Source organism: Bombina bombina, chromosome 3 (assembly GCF_027579735.1).
Source record: "Bombina bombina isolate aBomBom1 chromosome 3, aBomBom1.pri, whole genome shotgun sequence".
In the NCBI taxonomy this organism is placed as follows: Eukaryota; Metazoa; Chordata; class Amphibia; order Anura; family Bombinatoridae; genus Bombina; species Bombina bombina.
Genome location: NC_069501.1, coordinates 1,027,941,885 through 1,027,960,780, shown reverse-complemented (window position 1 = coordinate 1,027,960,780; position 18,896 = coordinate 1,027,941,885). Strand labels below are relative to the sequence as shown.

General features: G+C 40.0%; 1 protein-coding gene across 1 annotated transcript in view; it reads left to right on the top strand.

The window, feature by feature from the left end:
• The window catches only part of POU6F1 (POU class 6 homeobox 1), a 392,830-nt gene that overhangs the window by 322,317 nt on the left and 51,617 nt on the right, over window positions 1-18,896 (top strand). The window contains exon 10 of the mRNA XM_053708223.1: window positions 2,308-2,476. Within this exon, the coding sequence (XP_053564198.1) occupies window positions 2,308-2,476 (169 nt within the window). The remainder of the gene's footprint in view (window positions 1-2,307; window positions 2,477-18,896) is intronic.

The following is an 18,896-nucleotide window of genomic DNA, read 5'->3' as shown; positions in this document are numbered from 1 at the left end:
GGACCCTATGTTGCGACATAGGGGCTAGCTCATTGGGCTTGCAAGCAGGTAGGCCAGAGTTCACATCCACCTTCGGGTACTGGTTATAAACTTTAAGGCCTGACTTGTCCTTCGGACAGAGTGTGCTCCTCTATGGGGATTTTTTTTCTTTTTTCTGTTGGGTCAACAGTGATGTCTGAATGATTTTTCATTCGGTCCATGTTTTGATCATACTATGGCTTCATGTCTTGTGGACATGTACGCTTTTCTTATCTGTGCCCTTCCCTTTGGAGGGGATAGTTTATCTTCCTTATGAGTTGGGGTTTCCTCTCTCTGGAGGGTCTTTGTCCTGCCCTGTGTGTAGGAGGTTGGATCAGGTGGCTTATTTCTGTAAGGGGCAGCATCTGCTCTGTTCCACCTGTTGGAAATTGATCTCTCTATGTTGAGACTGTCTAAGGGAGTTGTGACAGGTCTTCCTATGGATCTATTGCACTTTTCTCCTTGGGACTTGTGGTTGGGGTCTTTCTGTCCCCCTGACTATCCGACATGTCTGTAGCTTGGGGTGGTCTGGTGTTGGAGCAGGATCTGAGATCTGTTGCTCTGCTATTCATCCTCGGAGCATTTGAGGTACAGTAAGCCTTTTTGAGGTTTCTCCTTTCTCCACATTCAAGATTTGTGGGAAGGACTGACGGTTCTTAGATAGCCTGCAACGTTATCTGCTGGTTAGCTAATACTGCAGTGTTTTTGCTTCAGGTGTTGTTCGTCAGACCTATCTGAGCTTGCTGCACGAGGTTTCGTTCTGAATATTTCGGTATTCTGAGATACCTTTTTGCGACTTGGGGACCTTCGACTTCAGTTGCTTTCTAGAGAGAGGTTGGACTGTGTTAGGGGAAGATCCTCTCCCTGTTTCAGACTCCCGGCCTTATCCCGTGGTTTCTGTATTTCTGGGGTCTTGGTGTTGACTCCCCTTGTTTCTATGAGACTGGTTGGTCTCTGTTAGCCTGACCTGGTTTCTCTGGTTTTTGTTCTGTGTTTTTATTTAGGACTCGTTGTGCCCTTTTTAGGTTTTTTTTCTGGAGTTCCTTATGCTAGCTGGAAGCTAGCTCAGCATACTAATGCACTGTGGCTACTCTGCACTGTAGCAAACCGAGGGTTGCACGTTCGATCCCTTGCGAGGTTGATAAAATGAGCAGTCCCTCAAGTGGTATTAGCCGCGCTTTTCAAATACAATCATATTTTCTCCGTGCCTTTTCTTCTTTGTGGAAGAATACTGTAGTTTGTTCCTTTTCTTTAGTAAGGGGTGTGTTGTTTGGAGACTGACTGCTGGGGACAATGTCTCTTGAAGGCTGTTGGCTCCGTCGAGTCTAGTTCCTGCGGTCTCTAGCAAGGCTGTGGGCCTTTTCCTTTTTTCAGAGTTGTTCTCGGCTTCGGACGAAGCGGGATTTTGTTGGGTGGGGGTTTTCAGGCCTGGTGCCCTCAAAATGGGACGCTTCTTGTACCCTCCCGTTTTTGCATTCAGTGGGTATTGTTTTCAAAAAAGTAATGAATGCAGCTGTGGACTCTTTCCATTTAAGAAGAAAAACATAAATTATGCTTACCTGATAATTTTCTTTTCTTCAGATGGAAAGAGTCCACAGCTCCCCACCCGTATTTTTTCTGTGGGGCGTCTGTTATTTTTTTTCTTCTGGCACATTTTCACCCTGGTATTTCTTCTACTGTTCCTTGTTCCTCGGCAGAATGACTGGGGGATGAGGGAAGTGGGAGTAGTATTTAAGCCTTTGGCTGTGTTGTCTTTGCCTCCTCCTGGTGGCCAGGTTCTGAATTCCCAAAAGTAATGAATGCAGCTGTGGACTCTTTCCATCTGAAGAAAAGAAAATGATCAGGTAAGCATAATTTAAGTTTTTACTGAAGAAAAATGTCAATATGGCACTGAGAAGCACAATAAAAAAGATTACATTTTTTGTGAGCAAATAAAAATAAGTATTTTGCCATATTTGAGCTAAATATCTCTGGAATTACTGAATATGTTTACTTTGCAATTATTGGAAGCCTCTATTATATGAATGACGAATATTAAGCTAATCATTGCGCTGGTTCTGTAGCATCATATTAAACAAGCTTGAAGAAATAGGATCTTTTTTTTGTAGGGCAAATAGCTATCCTGTAATCATAAAATTGTGCATAATCCAATCAAAAATTGTTAGAAACTTAGCATGTTCTGTCCCATTGTGTAAAAAAATCACTTTATTTCTAATTATCATTATTGATATAAATAGATTCAATCAAATTACATAATAGATTTAACTTTTTATTATTTTTATATTTTAGAACAACATGCTGGAGGTTATGATGACGATGGAATAAACCTAGAAGAGATTCGGGAATTTGCAAAGGATTTTAAAATCCGACGCTTGTCTCTAGGTTTGACACAGACGCAGGTTGGGCAAGCGCTGACAGCTACAGAAGGACCAGCTTACAGTCAGTCTGCCATATGTAGGTAAGGAATGAACATCATAAGCTTCTTGTCCAATGTATCCTCATCATACTGCCATTTTTGCTTCTTTTAAGTGGACACTATTATTTAAAGAGGAAACGATACACAGATGTTTGGAAAATTTAGTACTTCAGGGATACTCATAACACAATGTTATTACTAAAAACAGAATACTATAAAAAATATACGCCTAGATTTAGAGTTTTGTCGGTAAAGACCCGCGGTGCTAACAAGGCTTTTTTTTCCAGCGCACCCTTAAGACAACGCTGGTATTACGAGTTGTCTGAATGGCTGCGTTAGCCTCAGAAAAGGGAGCGTTGAGCATAATTTAGCTCCACTTCAACCCTCAATACCAGCGTTGCTTACGTTAGCGGTAAGCTGGAAAAACGTGCTTGTGCACGATATCCCCATAGGAAACAATGGGACTGAGCTGGCTGAAAAAAAACCTCATCAATAGCGGTACTTTAAATATATACAAGCTTGTTCATTTATACTTATGAATTATTTATGATTAAATTATATATTTTACCATTCATTATATTGGCTGTTGTCATTTTTCTTTTATTTTTTGGAAATTAGACATATTTTCTCAATTAATAGGCTTACATATTTTTAAAAAATAAGACCTGCCTTTTCAGGCGCCCATAGTATTTGTTTTTACTGAAAAAAAACTAACACCTGCAAAAAAGCAGCGTTCAGCTCCTAACGCAGCCCCATTGTTTCCTATGGGGAAACACTCTCTAAGTCTACACCTAACACCCTAACATGAACCCCGAGTCTAAACACCCCTAACCTTACACTTATTAACCCCTAATCTGCCGCCCCCGCTATTGCTGACACCTGCATTTTATTATTAACCCCTAATCTGCCGCTCCGGACACCGCCACAACCTACATTATAGCTATGAACCCCTAATCTGCTGTCCCTAACATCGCCGACACCTGTATTCTATTTATTACCCCCTAATCTGCCCCCCCATTGTCGCCGCCACCTACCTACACTTATTAACCCCTAATTTGCCGACTGGACATCGCCGCCACTATAATAAATGTATTAACCCCTAAACCGCCGCATTCCCGCCTTGCAAACACTATAATAAATTTTATTAACCCCTAATCTGCCCTCCCTAACATCGCCGCCACCTACCTACAATTATTAACCCCTAATATGCCGCCCCCAACGTCGCCACTACTATAATAAAGTTATTAACCCCTAAACCTAAGTCTAACCCTAACACCCCCCTAACTTAAATATAATTTAAATTAAACAAACTAAATTTACTATCATTAAATAAATTAATCCTATTTAGAACTAAATACTTACCTATAAAATAAACCCTAATATAGCTACAATATAACTAATAGTTACATTGTAGCTATTTTAGGATTTATATTTATTTTACAGGCAACTTTGTATTTATTTTAACTAGGTACAATAGTTATTAAATAGTTAATAACTATTTAATAGCTACCTAGTTAAAATAATTATAAAATTACCTGTAAAATAAATCCTAACCTAAGTTACAAATACACCTAACACTACACTATCAATAAATGAATTAAATAAATTACCTACAATTAGCTAAACTAAAATACAATTAAATAAACTAAACTATAGTACAAAGAAAAACAAACACTAAATTACAAAAAATAAAAAAAAATTACAAGAAGTTTAAACTAATTACACCTAATCTAAGCCCCCTAATAAAATAAAAAAGCCCCCCAAAATAATAAAATGCCCTACCCTATCCTAAATTACAAAGTAATCAGCTCTTTTACCAGCCCTTAAAAGGGCTTTTTGCAGGGCATTGCCCCAAAGTAATCAAATCAGCTCTTTTACCTGTAAATAAAAATACAATACCCCCCCAACATTACAACCCACCACCCACATACCCCTACTCTAAAACCCACCCGATCCCCCCTTATAAAAACCTAACACTACCCCCCCCCCCCTGAATATCACCCTACCTGGAGCCGTGTTCACCCAGCCGGGCACCGATGGGCCAGAAGTGGATATCCGGAGCGGCAGAAGTCTTCATCCGATCGGGGCAGAAGAGGTCCTCCAAGCGCCAGATGTCTTCATCCAAGCGGCATCTTCAATCAACTGGAACGGAGCGGAGCCATCTTGAATCCATCCGACGCAGAGCCATCCTCTTCGTACAATGTCCTAAGTCCGAATGAAGGTTCCTTTAAATGACGCCATCCAAGATGGCGTCCCTCAAATTCCGATTGGCTGATAGGATTCTATCAGCCAATCGGAATTAAGGTAGGAAAAATCTGATTGGCTGATGCAATCAGCCAATCAGATTGAAGTTCAATCCGATTGGCTGATCCAATCAGCCAATCGGATTGACCTCGCATTCTATTGGCTGATCAGATTGAACTTCAATCTGATTGGCTGATTGCATCAGCCAATCAGACTTTTCCTACCTTAATTCCGATTGGCTGATAGAATCCTATCAGCCAATCGAAATTCGAGGGACGCCATCTTGGATGATGTCATTTAAAAGAACCTTCATTCAGACTTAGGACATCGTACGAAGAGGATGGCTCCGCGTCGGATGGATTCAAGATGGCTCCGCTCCGGTTGATTGAAGATTGAAGATGCCGCTTGGATGAAGACATCTGCCGCTTGGAGGACCTCTTCTGCCCCAAACGGATGAAGACTTCTGCCACTCCGGATGTCCACTTCTGGCCCATCGGTGCCCGGCTGGATGAACACGGCTCCAGGTAGGGTGATCTTCAGGGGGGTTAGGCTTTTTTAAGGGGGGATAGGGTGGGTTTTAGAGTAGGGGTATGTGGGTGGTGGGTTATAATGTTGGGGGGGTATTGTATTTTTATTTACAGGTAAAAGAACTGATTACTTTGGGGCAATGCCCCGCAAAAAGCCCTTTTAAGGGCTGGTAAAAGAGCTGATTACTTTGTAATTTAGGATAGGGTAGGGCATTTTATTATTTTGGGGGGCTTTTTTATTTTATTAGGGGGCTTAGATTAGGTGTAATTAGTTTAAACTTCTTGTAAATTTTTTTTATTTTTTGTAATTTAGTGTTTGTTTTTGTACTATAGTTTAGTTTATTTAATTGTATTTTAGTTTAGATAATTGTAGGTAATTTATTTAATTAATTTATTGATAGTGTAGTGTTAGGTGTATTTGTAACTTAGGTTAGGATTTATTTTACAGGTAATTTTGTAATTATTTTAACTAGGTAGCTATTAAATAGTTATTAACTATTTAATAACTATTGTACCTAGTTAAAATAAATACAAAGTTGCCTGTAAAATAAATATAAATCCTAAAATAGCTACAATGTAACTATTAGTGTTTATTTTATAGGTAAATATTTAGTTTTAAATAGGATTAATGTATTTAATGATAGTAAATTTAGTTCTTTTAATTTGAATTATATTTAAGTTAGGGGGTGTTAGGGTTAGGGTTAGACTTAGGTTTAGGGGTTAATAACTTTATTATAGTAGTGGTGACGTTGGGAGCGGCAGATTAGGGCTTAATAATTGTAGGTAGGTGGTGGCGATGTTAGGGAGGGCAGATTAGGGGTTAATAAAATGTATTATAGTGTTTGCGAGGCGGGAGTGCGGCGGTTTAGGGGTTAATACATTTATTTTAGTGGCAGTGATGTCCGGTCGGCAGATTAGGGGTTGATAAGTGTAGGTAGGTGGCAGCGACGTGGGGGGGCAGATTAGGGGGTAATAAATATAATATAGGTGTCAGCGATGTTAGGGGCAGCAGATTAGGGGTAGTGATGTCGGTAATAGTTTGCCGGCGAATAGTTCCCGGCGAACATAGCATGTTCGCGTTAGCCACGGCGGGCGAACATATGCGATGTTCGATCCGCCCAATATTCTTCATCTTTGAGTAAACTTTGACCCTTTACCTCACAGTCAGAAGACACATTACAGCCAATCAGCGGCAGACACTCCCTCCCAGACCCTCCCACCTCCTAGACAGCATCCATTTTAGATTCATTTGGAAGCTGCATTCTTAGTGAGAGGAGGGACAGTGTAGCTGCTGCTGATTTAATAGGTAAATTGATAGCTAGGCTAGTGTATTCAGTGTCTACTACAGTCCTGAAGGACTCATCTGATCTCTGCTGTAAGGACAGCACCCCAAAAAGCCCTTTTTAGGGCTAGAACATCAGTCTGTTTTTTGTTTTTTTCCCTGTGTAATCTAATTGCAGTTGTCTGCCTGCCAAGCCACTTGCCCAGTGCCACCACTCATATCTGGTGTAACAGTAGAGTAAATTATTAAAAAAAAACCTTTTTTGACTGTGAAACATCAGTCTGCTAGTGTAATCTAATTGCAGTTGCCTGCCTGCCTGCCAGCGTGTGTGCCAGGCCCACTTGCCCAGTGCCACCACTCATATCTGGTGTAACAGTAGTGTAAATTTAAAAAAAAAAAAAACTTTTTTGACTGTGAAACATCAGTCTGCTTGTGTAATCTAATTGCAGTTGCCTGCCTGCCAGCGTCTGTGCCAGGCTCACAGCGTATACTGTGCCCACTTGCCCAGTGCCACCACTCATATCTTGTTTAATAGTAGTGTAAGTGTACATTTAAAAAAAAAAAACTTTTTGGACTGTGAAACATCAGTCTGCTTTTTTGTGTCAGGCTCATAGAGTATACTGTGCCCACTTGCCCAGTGGCACCACTCATATCTTGTTTAATAGTAGTGTAAGTGTACATTTTAAAAAAAAAAAATGTTTGGACTGTGAAACATCAGTCTGCTTTTTTGTGTCAGGCTCACAGCGTATACTGTGCCCACTTGCCCAGGGCCACCACTCATATCTGGTGTAACAGTAGTGTAGATTTAAAAAAAAAAACACTTTTTTGACTGTGTTAAATAATAGCAGTCAGTTTCCTTCACACGTGTGCGTTTCAGTGCCTGCCTGCCAGGGCACAGTGTCACCTCAGTGCAACTCATATCTGGTGTAACAGTAGTGTAGATTTAAAAAAACAACACTTTTTTGACTGTGTTAAATAATAGCAGTCAGTTTCCTTCACACGTGTGCATTTCAGTGCCTGCCTGCCAGGGCACAGTGTCACCCCAGTGCAACTCATATCTGGTGTAACAGTAGTGTATATTTAAAAAAAAAACACTTTTTTGACTGTTAAATAATAGCAGTCATTTTCCTTCACACGTGTGCGTTTCAGGGCCTGCCTGCCAGGGCACAGTGTCACCCCAGTGCAACTCATATCTGGTGTAACAGTAGTGTAGATTTAAAAAAAACAACACTTTTTTGACTGTGTTAAATAATAGCAGTCAGTTTCCTTCACACGTGTGCGTTTCAGGGCCTGCCTGCCAGGGCACAGTGTCACCCCAGTGCAACTCATATCTGGTGTAACAGTGGTGTAGATTTAAAAAAAACAACACTTTTTTGACTGTGTTAAATAATAGTAGTCAGTTTCCTTCACACGTGTGCGTTTCAGGGCCTGCCTGCCAGGGCACAGTGTCACCCCAGTGCAACTCATATCTGGTGTAACAGTAGTGTAGATTTTTAAAAAAACAACACTTTTTTGACTGTGTTAAATAATAGCAGTCAGTTTCCTTCACACGTGTGCGTTTCAGGGCCTGCCTGCCAGGGCACAGTGTCACCCCAGTGCAACTCATATCTGGTGTAACAGTAATGTAGATTTAAAAAAAAAACATTTTTTGACTGTGTTAAATAATAGCAGTCAGTTTCCTTCACACGTGTGCGTTTCAGGGCCTGCCTGCCAGGGCACAGTGTCACCCCAGTGACACTGGGGTGACACTACCTGATCGATACAACATCATACCTGATGTTTTAAAGCACGTTATTCCAAACAATTTAGGAATGTTAGGTGATTTATGCCCTTTATGGCTTAAAACCAGACTCTGCATCAACTATGTAATTTTCCATGGGAGTTTTGCCATGGATCCCCCTCCGGCATGCCACAGTCCAGGTGTTAGTCCACTTGAAACAACTTTTCCATCACTATTGTGGCCAGAAACAGTCCCTGTGGGTTTTAAAATTCGCCTGCCCATTGAAGTCAATGGGGGTTCGCCCGGTTCACCGATTCGCAAACTTTTGGGGAAGTTTGCGTTCGTTGTTCGGGAACCCACATTTTTAGGTTCGCGACATCACTAATTAGGGGTTCATAGGTATAATGTAGGTTGCGGCGGTGTTCGGAGCGGCAGATTATGGGTTAAAAAAATTATTATAGGGTTTGTGATGTGGGGGGCCTCGGTTTAGGGGTTCATCGGTAGTTTATGAGTGTTAGTGTACTTTATAGCACAGTAGTTAAGAGCTTTATGTTCCCGCGTTAGCTCATAAATCTCTTAACTACTGACTTTTTTTTGCGGTTGGAGTCTTGTCGGTAGAGGCTCTACCGCTCACTTCTTCCAAGACTCGTAATACCAGCGTTAGGCAAATCCCATAGAAAAGATAGGATACGCAATTGATGTAAGGGGATCTGTGGTAGCCTCGAGTCACGGAAAGAAAGTGAGCGGTAGACCCTTTCCTGCCTGACTCTAAATACCAGCGGGCGTTAAAAAGCAGCGTTAGGACCCCTTAATGCTGCTTTTTGACCCTAACGCAGAACTCTAAATCTAGGCGATAGTGTATAAAGGACAACAGAGCCTGCTTCCTTAAAAGGACACTGAACCCACATTTTTTCTTTCATGATGCAGATAGAGCATGCAATTTTAAGCAACTTTCTAATTTACTCCTATTATCAATTTTTCTTCGTTCTCTTGCTATCTTTATTTGAAAAAGAAGGCATCTAAGCTAAGGAGCCAGCCAATTTTTGGTTCAGACACTGGATAGCATTTGTTTATTGGTGCTGTCCAATCAGCAAGGACAACCCAGGTTGTTCACCAAAAATGGGCCGGCATCTAAACTTACATTCTTTCTTTTCAAATAAAGATACCAAGAGAATGAAGAAAATGTGATAGTAGGAGTAAATTAGAAAGTTGCTTAAAATTGCATGCTCTATCTGAATCACAAAAGAAAAAAATTGGGTTCAGTGTCCCTTTAAGTATTTTTTTCAAAATCCTTAATAAAAAAAACTGTGACACTTTGTGAGCTGGATACCTGTGTCTCTGGGAGATAATAGCAATATCTCCATTGCAAGGGACTGTATGTATAACAGCAAGAGGAAGGAAATCATTTATAAAAAAGATACAGGGCTAGATTACATGTGGAGCGTTAACAGTTTCGCGCAAGTGAAAAAGGATTTATCGTGGGTGTTTGCACATGTCAGGTATTGCACAAAAAAGTTATAAGGGCTCAAGGATATGAAGTCTAAGTTGTTAGAAAAAAGGCAGACAAAGGGCTTTAACATTAAGATACATACATATACATGTCTAAATATGCTTCTGTATGTATTTATTTATATATACATATATATGTCTATATGTGTTTACAGATGTATTTATGTATTTATATGTGTATATATGTAATTACAGACAAATATAACACATAAATACATATGTACACACACACACATATATATATATATATTTTTATATATATATATATATATATATATATATATATATATATATATATATATATATATATAAAAGTGCATTGGAGCCCTTTGCAGTTGGGTAGACGAAAATGGGCCCCATCCGATATGCAGCGTCACCTGCAAAAGCCGGCGACGCCAGTTTTTGGTATCACATATACAGCGTAGCATACAAGTTACACTCGTATATTTCACCCTTCGCTCGCAATTTTTACTCCCATAAGCTAACATGGGACCGCGTCGTAAATCAGTATCCAATATCCAGCGCAAGGCCTTATGTGGTGAAAATGGAGAAATCTTACTCCATTTTCACCTCGCTATAAAAAGCAGCCGTAGCAGGCCTTGCGCTGAGTATGGGAGCACCGTAACTCCCTAAAATGCCTGCAAAAAAAAAACTAACACCTAACGCATGCGCAATGTCTATCTAAGTGTCAACCGCAATCCCCCACCGCAATAACTAATAAAGTGTATTAAACCCTATACCGCCATAGCCCACACCGCAATAAACCTATCCTAGTATTAACCCCTAAACCGCCATAGCCCACACCGCAATAAACCTATCCTAGTATTAACCCCTAAACCTAAGTCTAACCCTAACACCCCCCTAACTTAATTATTATTTAAATAAATCTAAATAATATTACTATTATTAACTAAATGATTCCTATTTAAAACTAAATACCTATAAAATAAACCCTAATATAGTTACAATATAATTAATAATTACATTGTAGCTATTTTAGGATTTATTTTTATTTTACAGGCAACTTTATATTTATTTTAACTAGGTACAATAGCTATTAAATAGTTAATAACTATTTAATAGCTAAGTAGTTAAAATAATTACAAATATACCTGTAAAAGAAAACCAAACCTAAGTTACAAATACACCGAACACTACACTAACATTCAATTCATTAAATAAATTAACTACAATGAGCTAAAATTAAATACAATTAAATTAAATAAACTATAGTACAAAAAAAACACTAAATTACAGAAAATAAAAAAATTACAAGAAGTTTAAACTAATTACACCTAATCTAAGCCCCTAATAAAATAAAAAAGCCCCCCAAAATAATAAAATGCCCTACACTATACTAAATTACAAATAGCCCTTAAAAGGGCCTTTTGCGGGGCATTGCCCCAAAGTAATCAGCTCTTTTACCTGTAAAAAAAAATTACAATACCCCCCCAACATTACAACCCACCACCCACACACCCCTACTCTAAAACCCACCCAATCCCCCCTTAAAAAAAACCTAACACTACCCCATTGAAGATCACCCTACCTTGAGCCGTCTTCACCCAGCCGGGCACAAGTGGTCATCCGATCCGGGCACAAGTCTTCATCTGATGGGGCAGAAGAGGACATCCAGACCGGCAGAAGTCTTCATCCTATCCGGGCAGAAGAGGACATCCGGACTGGCAGAAGGTTTCATCCAAGCGGCATCTTCTATCTTCTTCCATCCGACGAGGAGCGGCTCCATCTTGAAGACATCCGACGCGGAGCATCCTTCCAGCACGACGACTACTCGACGAATGACGGTTCCTTTAAATGACGTCATCCAAGATGGCGTCCCTCGAATTCCGATTGGCTGATAGGATTCTATCAGCCAATCGGAATTAAGGTAGGAAAAATCCGATTGGTTGATTTAATCAGCCAATCGGATTGAAGTTCAATCCGATTGGCTGATTGGATCAGCCAATAGAATGCGATGTCAATTCTATTGGCTGATCCAATCAGCCAATCGGATTGAACTTCAATCCGATTGGCTGATTAAATCAACCAATCCGATTTTTCCTACCTTAATTCCGATTGGCTGATAGAATCCTATCAGCCAATCGGAATTCGAGGGGCGCCATCTTGGATGACGTCATTTAAAGGAACCGTCATTCGTCATTAGTCCGTTGTGCTGGAAGGATGCTCCATGCCGGATGTCTTCAAGATGGAGTCGCTCCTCGTCGGATGGAAGAAGATAGAAGATGCCGCTTGGATGATGCCTTCTGCTGGCCCGGATGTCCTCTTCTGCCCGGATAGGATGAAGACTTCTGCCGGTCTGGATGTCCTCTTCTGCCCCATCGGATGAAGACTTCTGCCCGGATCGGATGACCACTTGTGCCCGGCTGGGTGAAGACGGCTCAAGGTAGGGTGATCTTCAATGGGGTAGTGTTAGGTTTTTTTAAGGGAGGATTGGGTGGGTTTTAGAGTAGGGGTGTGTGGGTGGTGGGTTGTAATGTTGGGGGGGTATTGTAATTTTTTTTTACAGGTAAAAGAGCTGATTACTTTGGGGCAATGCCCCGCAAAAGGCCCTTTTAAGGGCTATTTGTAATTTAGTATAGGGTAGGGCATTTTATTATTTTGAGGGGCTTTTTTATTTTATTAGGGGGCTTAGATTAGGTGTAATTAGTTTAAACTTCTTGTATTTTTTTTTGTAATTTAGTGTTTTTGTTTGTACTTTAGTTTATTTTAGTTAATTGTATTTAATTTTAGCTAATTGTAGTTAATTTATTTAATTAATTGAATGATAGTGTAGTGTTAGGTGTATTTGTAACTTAGGTTTTACAGGTATGTTTTTAATTATTTTAACTAGGTAGCTATTAAATAGTTATTAACTATTTAATAGCTATTGTACCTAGTTAAAATATATACAAAGTTGCCTGTAAAATAAAAATAAATCCTAAAATAGCTACAATGTAATTATTAATTATATTGTAGCTATCTTAGGGTTTATTTTATAGGTAAGTATTTAGTTTTAAATAGGAATACTTTAGTTAATAATAGTAATATTATTTATATTTATTTAAATAATAATTAAGTTAGGGGGGTGTTAGGGTTAGATTTAGGTTTAGGGGTTAATAACTTTATTATAGTGGCGGCGACGTTGGCGGCGGCAGATTAGGGGTTAATAGATTTAATAGGCTATGTGGGCTATGGCGGTTTAGGGGTTAATACTAGAATAGGTTTATTGCGTTGTGGGCTATGGCGGGTTAGGGGTTAATATATTTATTTTTAGGAGTGAGAGGGGGGATTGCGGATATAGGGGTATACGTGTAGGGCTTATTTTTGGGAGGCGTATTAGACAGTTACGGGAGATTTAAAATTTTAGTAAGTTTTCTTAGGCGATGGCAGTTTCTAAAGTGCCGTAAGTCACTAGCGACTCCAGAAATTTGTAGTTACGCTTATTTCTGGACATCGCTAGTTTATCCGACTTACGGCACTTTAGGAACTGCCGGCGGGGTATATGTAATACCCCAATGTGCGAGGTGAAATTACGGGCGGCGCGGGTTCCCTCGCTTGCGCTGAAACCTACGCCGTATATCGGATCGCGCCCAATATATAAAAGCATATGTACAGTGGGTATTAAAAATATTCACCCCCTTAAAAATAATCACATTTTGTTGCTTTGCAGCCTGAAATAAAGACAGACACAGTTTTTGTTTATCCAGTTGTAATTACACAGTGCAACTTATAACATCCAAGTAAAAGATATAACACCAACATGTCGGTCAAAAACAGAATCACTGAGTTGGAAAAAGGATCACCCCCTTGTGTCAGTATTTTGAACCACGTTTTGCTTTAATTACAGCCTTTAGTCTGTTGGGATATGTCTCACTAACTTTGCACATCTAGACTGTGCAATATTTGCCCACCCTTCTTTGCAGAACTGCTCCAATTCTGTTACATTTGATGGTGACCGTTTATGAACTGCAGTCTTCAAGTCATGCCACAGATATTCAATGAGGTTTAAGTCTGGGCTCTGACTAAGCCATGCCAGGACATTAACCTTTTTTTCCTTCAACCACTGTGTGGTCATTTTTGCTGTGTGCTGTGGGTCAGTGTCATGTTGGAAGGTAAACCTTTTTCCCATTGACAACTTCCTGGCAGAGGGCAGCAGATTTTCTTCAAGAATTTGACGGTATTTTGCCCCATCAATTATTCCTTCTATCCTGACAAGTGAAACACCCCCATAACAGGATATTACCACCTCCATGCTTTACTGTAGGTATGGTGTTATTTGGATGGTGAGCTGTATTGGATTCCCTACAGACATATCGTTTGTTGTTGATGCTAAATAATTCAATTTTAGTCTCATCTGACAATAACACCTTTTTTCCATAGGGCCTCAGAATCTCTTAGGTGTGTTATGGTAAAGCTCAGTCATGACTGCATGTGGCAATTCTTAAGGAGTGGCTTTTTTCTTGCAACCCTCCCATACAAGCCACATTTGTGGAGAATTTGTGATATTTTTGTCACAGGCACACAATGACCAATCTTTGTCATAAATTCCTGCAACTGATTGTTGTGGGCCTCTTGCTAGCCTCTCAGACCAGTTTCCTCCTGGCTCTTTCATCCAGTTTGGAGCGACGTCCTGATCCAGCGAGGGTCTGTGTTATACCAAATACCTTCCACTTCTTAATAATAGACTTCACGGTGCTTCTAGGCATTGATAAACCTTTGTAACGAACAGTAGATGTGAAATCAATTTCTTAATCCCTATTGCAGGATATAAGTTCATAATATAAATATGTAGTTCTGTTCCTTTAAGAATATTTAAACATAGTATTTTATGTAAGGATATGTCTCATTAAAATAGAAGTAGCTAGATGCAAAGCTTGTACAAATAACTTACTTCCTAATGAGTAAAATTTAATATAAGAGACTTGAAGTGATGTTTGGTAAGACTGTAGGAATTATGGTTCAAAAGCCAAATAAATTCAAGTCTATAGAAATCTGCAGAAGTGTTAACAGCAACCTAGGTTAATAAACAATAAGTAAACGTGAGGAAAGATCTTACCCTCAAAAGAAAATGTGACTGACCGGTCAGAGGAGATGGAATCCGGTAAGATGCAGCAGCAGTCAGTGTGAGGTGAGAGGAACACGGAACAGGAACTGCAGGCAAGGAATGTGAAGACACAGCAGTGCTACAGGTGAAACTCTGGAAGTGCTGCTGGGAACTGCTAAGTGATGACAGGAAGTGAAAATGAAGAAACGCTGTAAATCTCTGCAGGCGGCTGGTAAGCAGGAGTAGGGAAATCCAAATCCTCTTGTAGAAGGAAACTTTAACAAAAGTACTCCTATGTAGTAAGTTGAAAAATTAATATCAACAGAAGAGAGAAAACTTTGAGAAATAAGCTTCTAACAAAAATGAAGCAGGCTGAGCAGAAGCTGTTCAAACTTCAATACCAAGCATGGTAATGAAGTAACAGCTGCATTATATAGGCGGATTGATTCACACCTCTTAAAGGGAAAGACAGAATGTTACAGCCTTTTATATTTTCTTGTATCCATCTCCTGACTTGTGCCTGTCCACAACATTATCCCAGAGATCTTTTGACAGTGCCTTGCCACCCATAGTTGATTGTTTGCTTCAGTTGCACTACCAGGGACTGAGATGCTCCAGGAAAGCTCTTTTCATGCTGAGCTAATCAATATGCCCACAGCTGATCACAGTTGAAGGTCAAATGGCTTTGTGTGGGCCGTTGAGAAGGTGATTAGCTACACCTGATTGAGTTTACAAGTAATTTTTGGAGGGGGTGATCCTTTTTCCAACTCAGAGATCCTGTTTTTTAATTGTCTTTATTTTTGCCTGACATGCTGGTGTTATATGTTTCACTTGGATGTTATAAGTTCCACTGAGTAATTACAACTGGATTAACAAAAACTGTGTCTGTCTTTATTTCAGGCTGCAAAGCAACAAAATGTGATTATTTTCAAGGGTAGTGATTCTTTTCAATACTCACTGTAAGAAATATTGATCTTTAATAAAGTGTCTAACTGTGTATTTACAGTAAAAATCTGACATTCCAATGTTCTGCACATAGCAGAATATGTTCTTTGTATTTTTAAATAGATATTCCTAAATATATATCTATACTAATATATAATCATCTATATTGCTGCATTGTCACATGGGGTCTCCAATTCAGCCACACTCCTAGGTCTGGAAATAGACAAGGAGGTGGTGTGGGTATTTTACTTTCCTCTCGTTGCACCTTTATCTCTAACTTCACAAACTCCCCTTTTCCTCTTTCTGACCATTCATCTCCTCACTTGCAACATCACATCACTCCCTACAACTACCCCTCACACCAAACTCCACAGAAGAATTAAGTCATTAGATCAGAAACAGCTCTCAAGCTCTCTCAAGCCTCTGCTCTCTTCCATCTCTTCCTTTTCCTGCCCTGACCAATCTATCTGCTGCTACAATTCCACACTTACATCGGTCCTTGTCAATTTGGCCCCTAGTAACATAGCTCGGAAGTCACACACTCATCCTCAGCCTTGGCATACCCCTCTGACACACTACCTACACAGATGTTCCCGTACTGCTGAGAAAATCTTGGAGTTCAGCTGACTTTATTCACTACAAGTTCATCTTGAACTCTTACTTTTCTGGCCTTAACCTTTCTATGCAAGGTTCCTTCTCTACTCTTTCTTCAAGCCCAAAATGTCTGTTCTCTACTTTCAATACTTTTCTCCACCCACCCCTACCTCCTATTACAACTTCTCTCTCAGCTCAAGATTTTGCCAGCCACTTCAATAACAAAATTTATTCCACCAGAAACAAAATCATCGCTCAACATACTACAGTTTCCAACCCCCTCAAAAACTTTCAGTCATCCAAAACCGACATAGCCATACATTTAGCTCTTTTTACCCTGTTACTGAGGAAGAAGTTTCTGCCCTTATTCTGTCCTCTCACCTCACTGCCTGTCCCCTCGATCCCATCTCCTCACAGCTACTCCCCTCCCTCTCTTCTACCCTTACCCCTATACTCACACACATTTTCAACCTCTCCCTCAGCACTAATATATTTCTCTCATCTCTAAAACATGCACTAGTCACACCTATCGTCAAAAGATCTCTCTATCAAACTACTGCCCTATTTCCCTACTACCCTTGCCTCAAAATGTATTAAAAAGCTAGTTTATGCACGTCTATCACATTTCCTTACATTAAACTCCCTCCTTGACCCACAGCAATCTGAATTTCGCTCTCAACACTCCACAGAGACAGCAACCGTTAAGGTTACCAACAACCTACTTACAGCAAAATCGAAAGGCTACTTTTTTCTGTTAATCCTCCTCGATCTGTCTGCAGCCTTTGATACTGTTGACCACCTTCTTTTGCTCCAAACCCTCCAATCTTTCGGCGTTTGTGACACAGCCCTCTCGTGGTTTTTTTCCTACCGGTTTAACTGTACCTTTATTCTAGCCTTCTCTGGGGCATCCTCTGCCCCTTTACCACTTTCTGTTGGGGTACTGCCTGGCTCTGTCTTTTGTCTCCTTTTCTCAATCTACATGTTATCATTAGATTCCTTAATAATGACCCATGGGTTTCAATATCATTTGTATGCTGATGACACCAGACCTATCTCCTTCCTTGCTAATGTCTTTCTCATATCTCATCCTGGATGTCCTCTCACAATCTTAAGCTAAATCTCTCCAAAACTGAGATTCTTATTTTCCCCTTTTCTTCCAAAATCTCCACCCCCCATTTTTCTATAACTATCGACAACTTCATCATTAGATCTACCCCGCATGCCCAATTTCTTGGGGTCACACTTGACTCAGATCTTTCTTTCACTGCTCACATTCAGTCTTTGGCCAATTCCTGCCGCTTCCACCTTAAAAACGTCTATAAAATTCAACATTTCCTTACACAAGACACAACTAAGATTTTAATCCACTTTCTCATCCTTTCCCACCTTGACTACTGCAACTCCATCCTATCTGGTCTCTCTAGCTGCCGTCTAGCTCCTTTACAATCCATAATGAATGCCTCTTCAAGGCTCGTCTTCCTTACATGTCACTCTTCCTCTGCTGCCAATCCCTTTACTATCTTCCTCTAGCCTCCAGAATAAAACACAAAATTCTTACTCTGACATACAAGGCCCTCAACTGCACTGCTCCCCCCTATATCTCAGACCTTGTCTCCAGATACTTTCCCTCCTGTCCCCTTTGCTTTGCTCACGACCTCCTCCTCTCCTCCTCACACTCCCGGCTACAGGACTTCTCCAGACTGGCCCCTACCATGTGGTATTCTCTGCCTTGCTCCACAAGACTCTCCCCTTTTTTTGAAAGTTTCAAGCACTCCCTAAATACTCTACTGTTCAGGGATGCATACAACCTACACTAACCATTCCTAACCCCAGTTCCTGTCCTCCTTTGTTATCTCCTTGAACCCCCTTAGCTAAGCCTATGAGCCCATCTGTTTGTAGATCACCTTCATAAGTGCTGAGTACAACAGTGCAAGTCTCGGCAGGGCCCTCTACCAACTTGATCCCTAGAAATGTTACCTTGCATATCATGCCTATGTTTATAGCGTTGCAGAGTCTGTTGGCGCTCTCCAAATAACTGATAATACTAATAATCTATAGGTATAAACATATTTGTGCAAAAAAAATCATATATATATATATATATATATATAAAAAAATGTGTATTTATGAATAAATAGAAAATATTCTGCTATGTGAAGAACATTGAAATGTAAAATATTCATATTTTCATGTCAGGTTAGCGCACTTGAAAATATGCAATTGGGTTTGCGCGAGTAGGGTGTTCTATTGACTTCTATGGCGAATAGGTTATCACCCTCACGATATTCTTAAATTTGTGTTTTTATGTGCATCGGGTCAGTGCATGAGTGAAAACTGTTTACTTTCAACTTGTAATACGAGCACTACCTGACACGCACAAAAAGCTTACTTCTAACGGAGTTAGCGCTCGAGAAGTCAGCATTAAATACCACTCTACTTGTAATCTGGCCCACAGTATTTAGAGTACAGAATATAGAGATCTGATAAACCAGATAAGAGACATAAACAGCTTCTGGATACAAAGACTGAGTTTCAAATATAATAGAGTATTTCCCATGATTCACCTCGAATAACAACTGGTGAAGTAAAAAATGTAC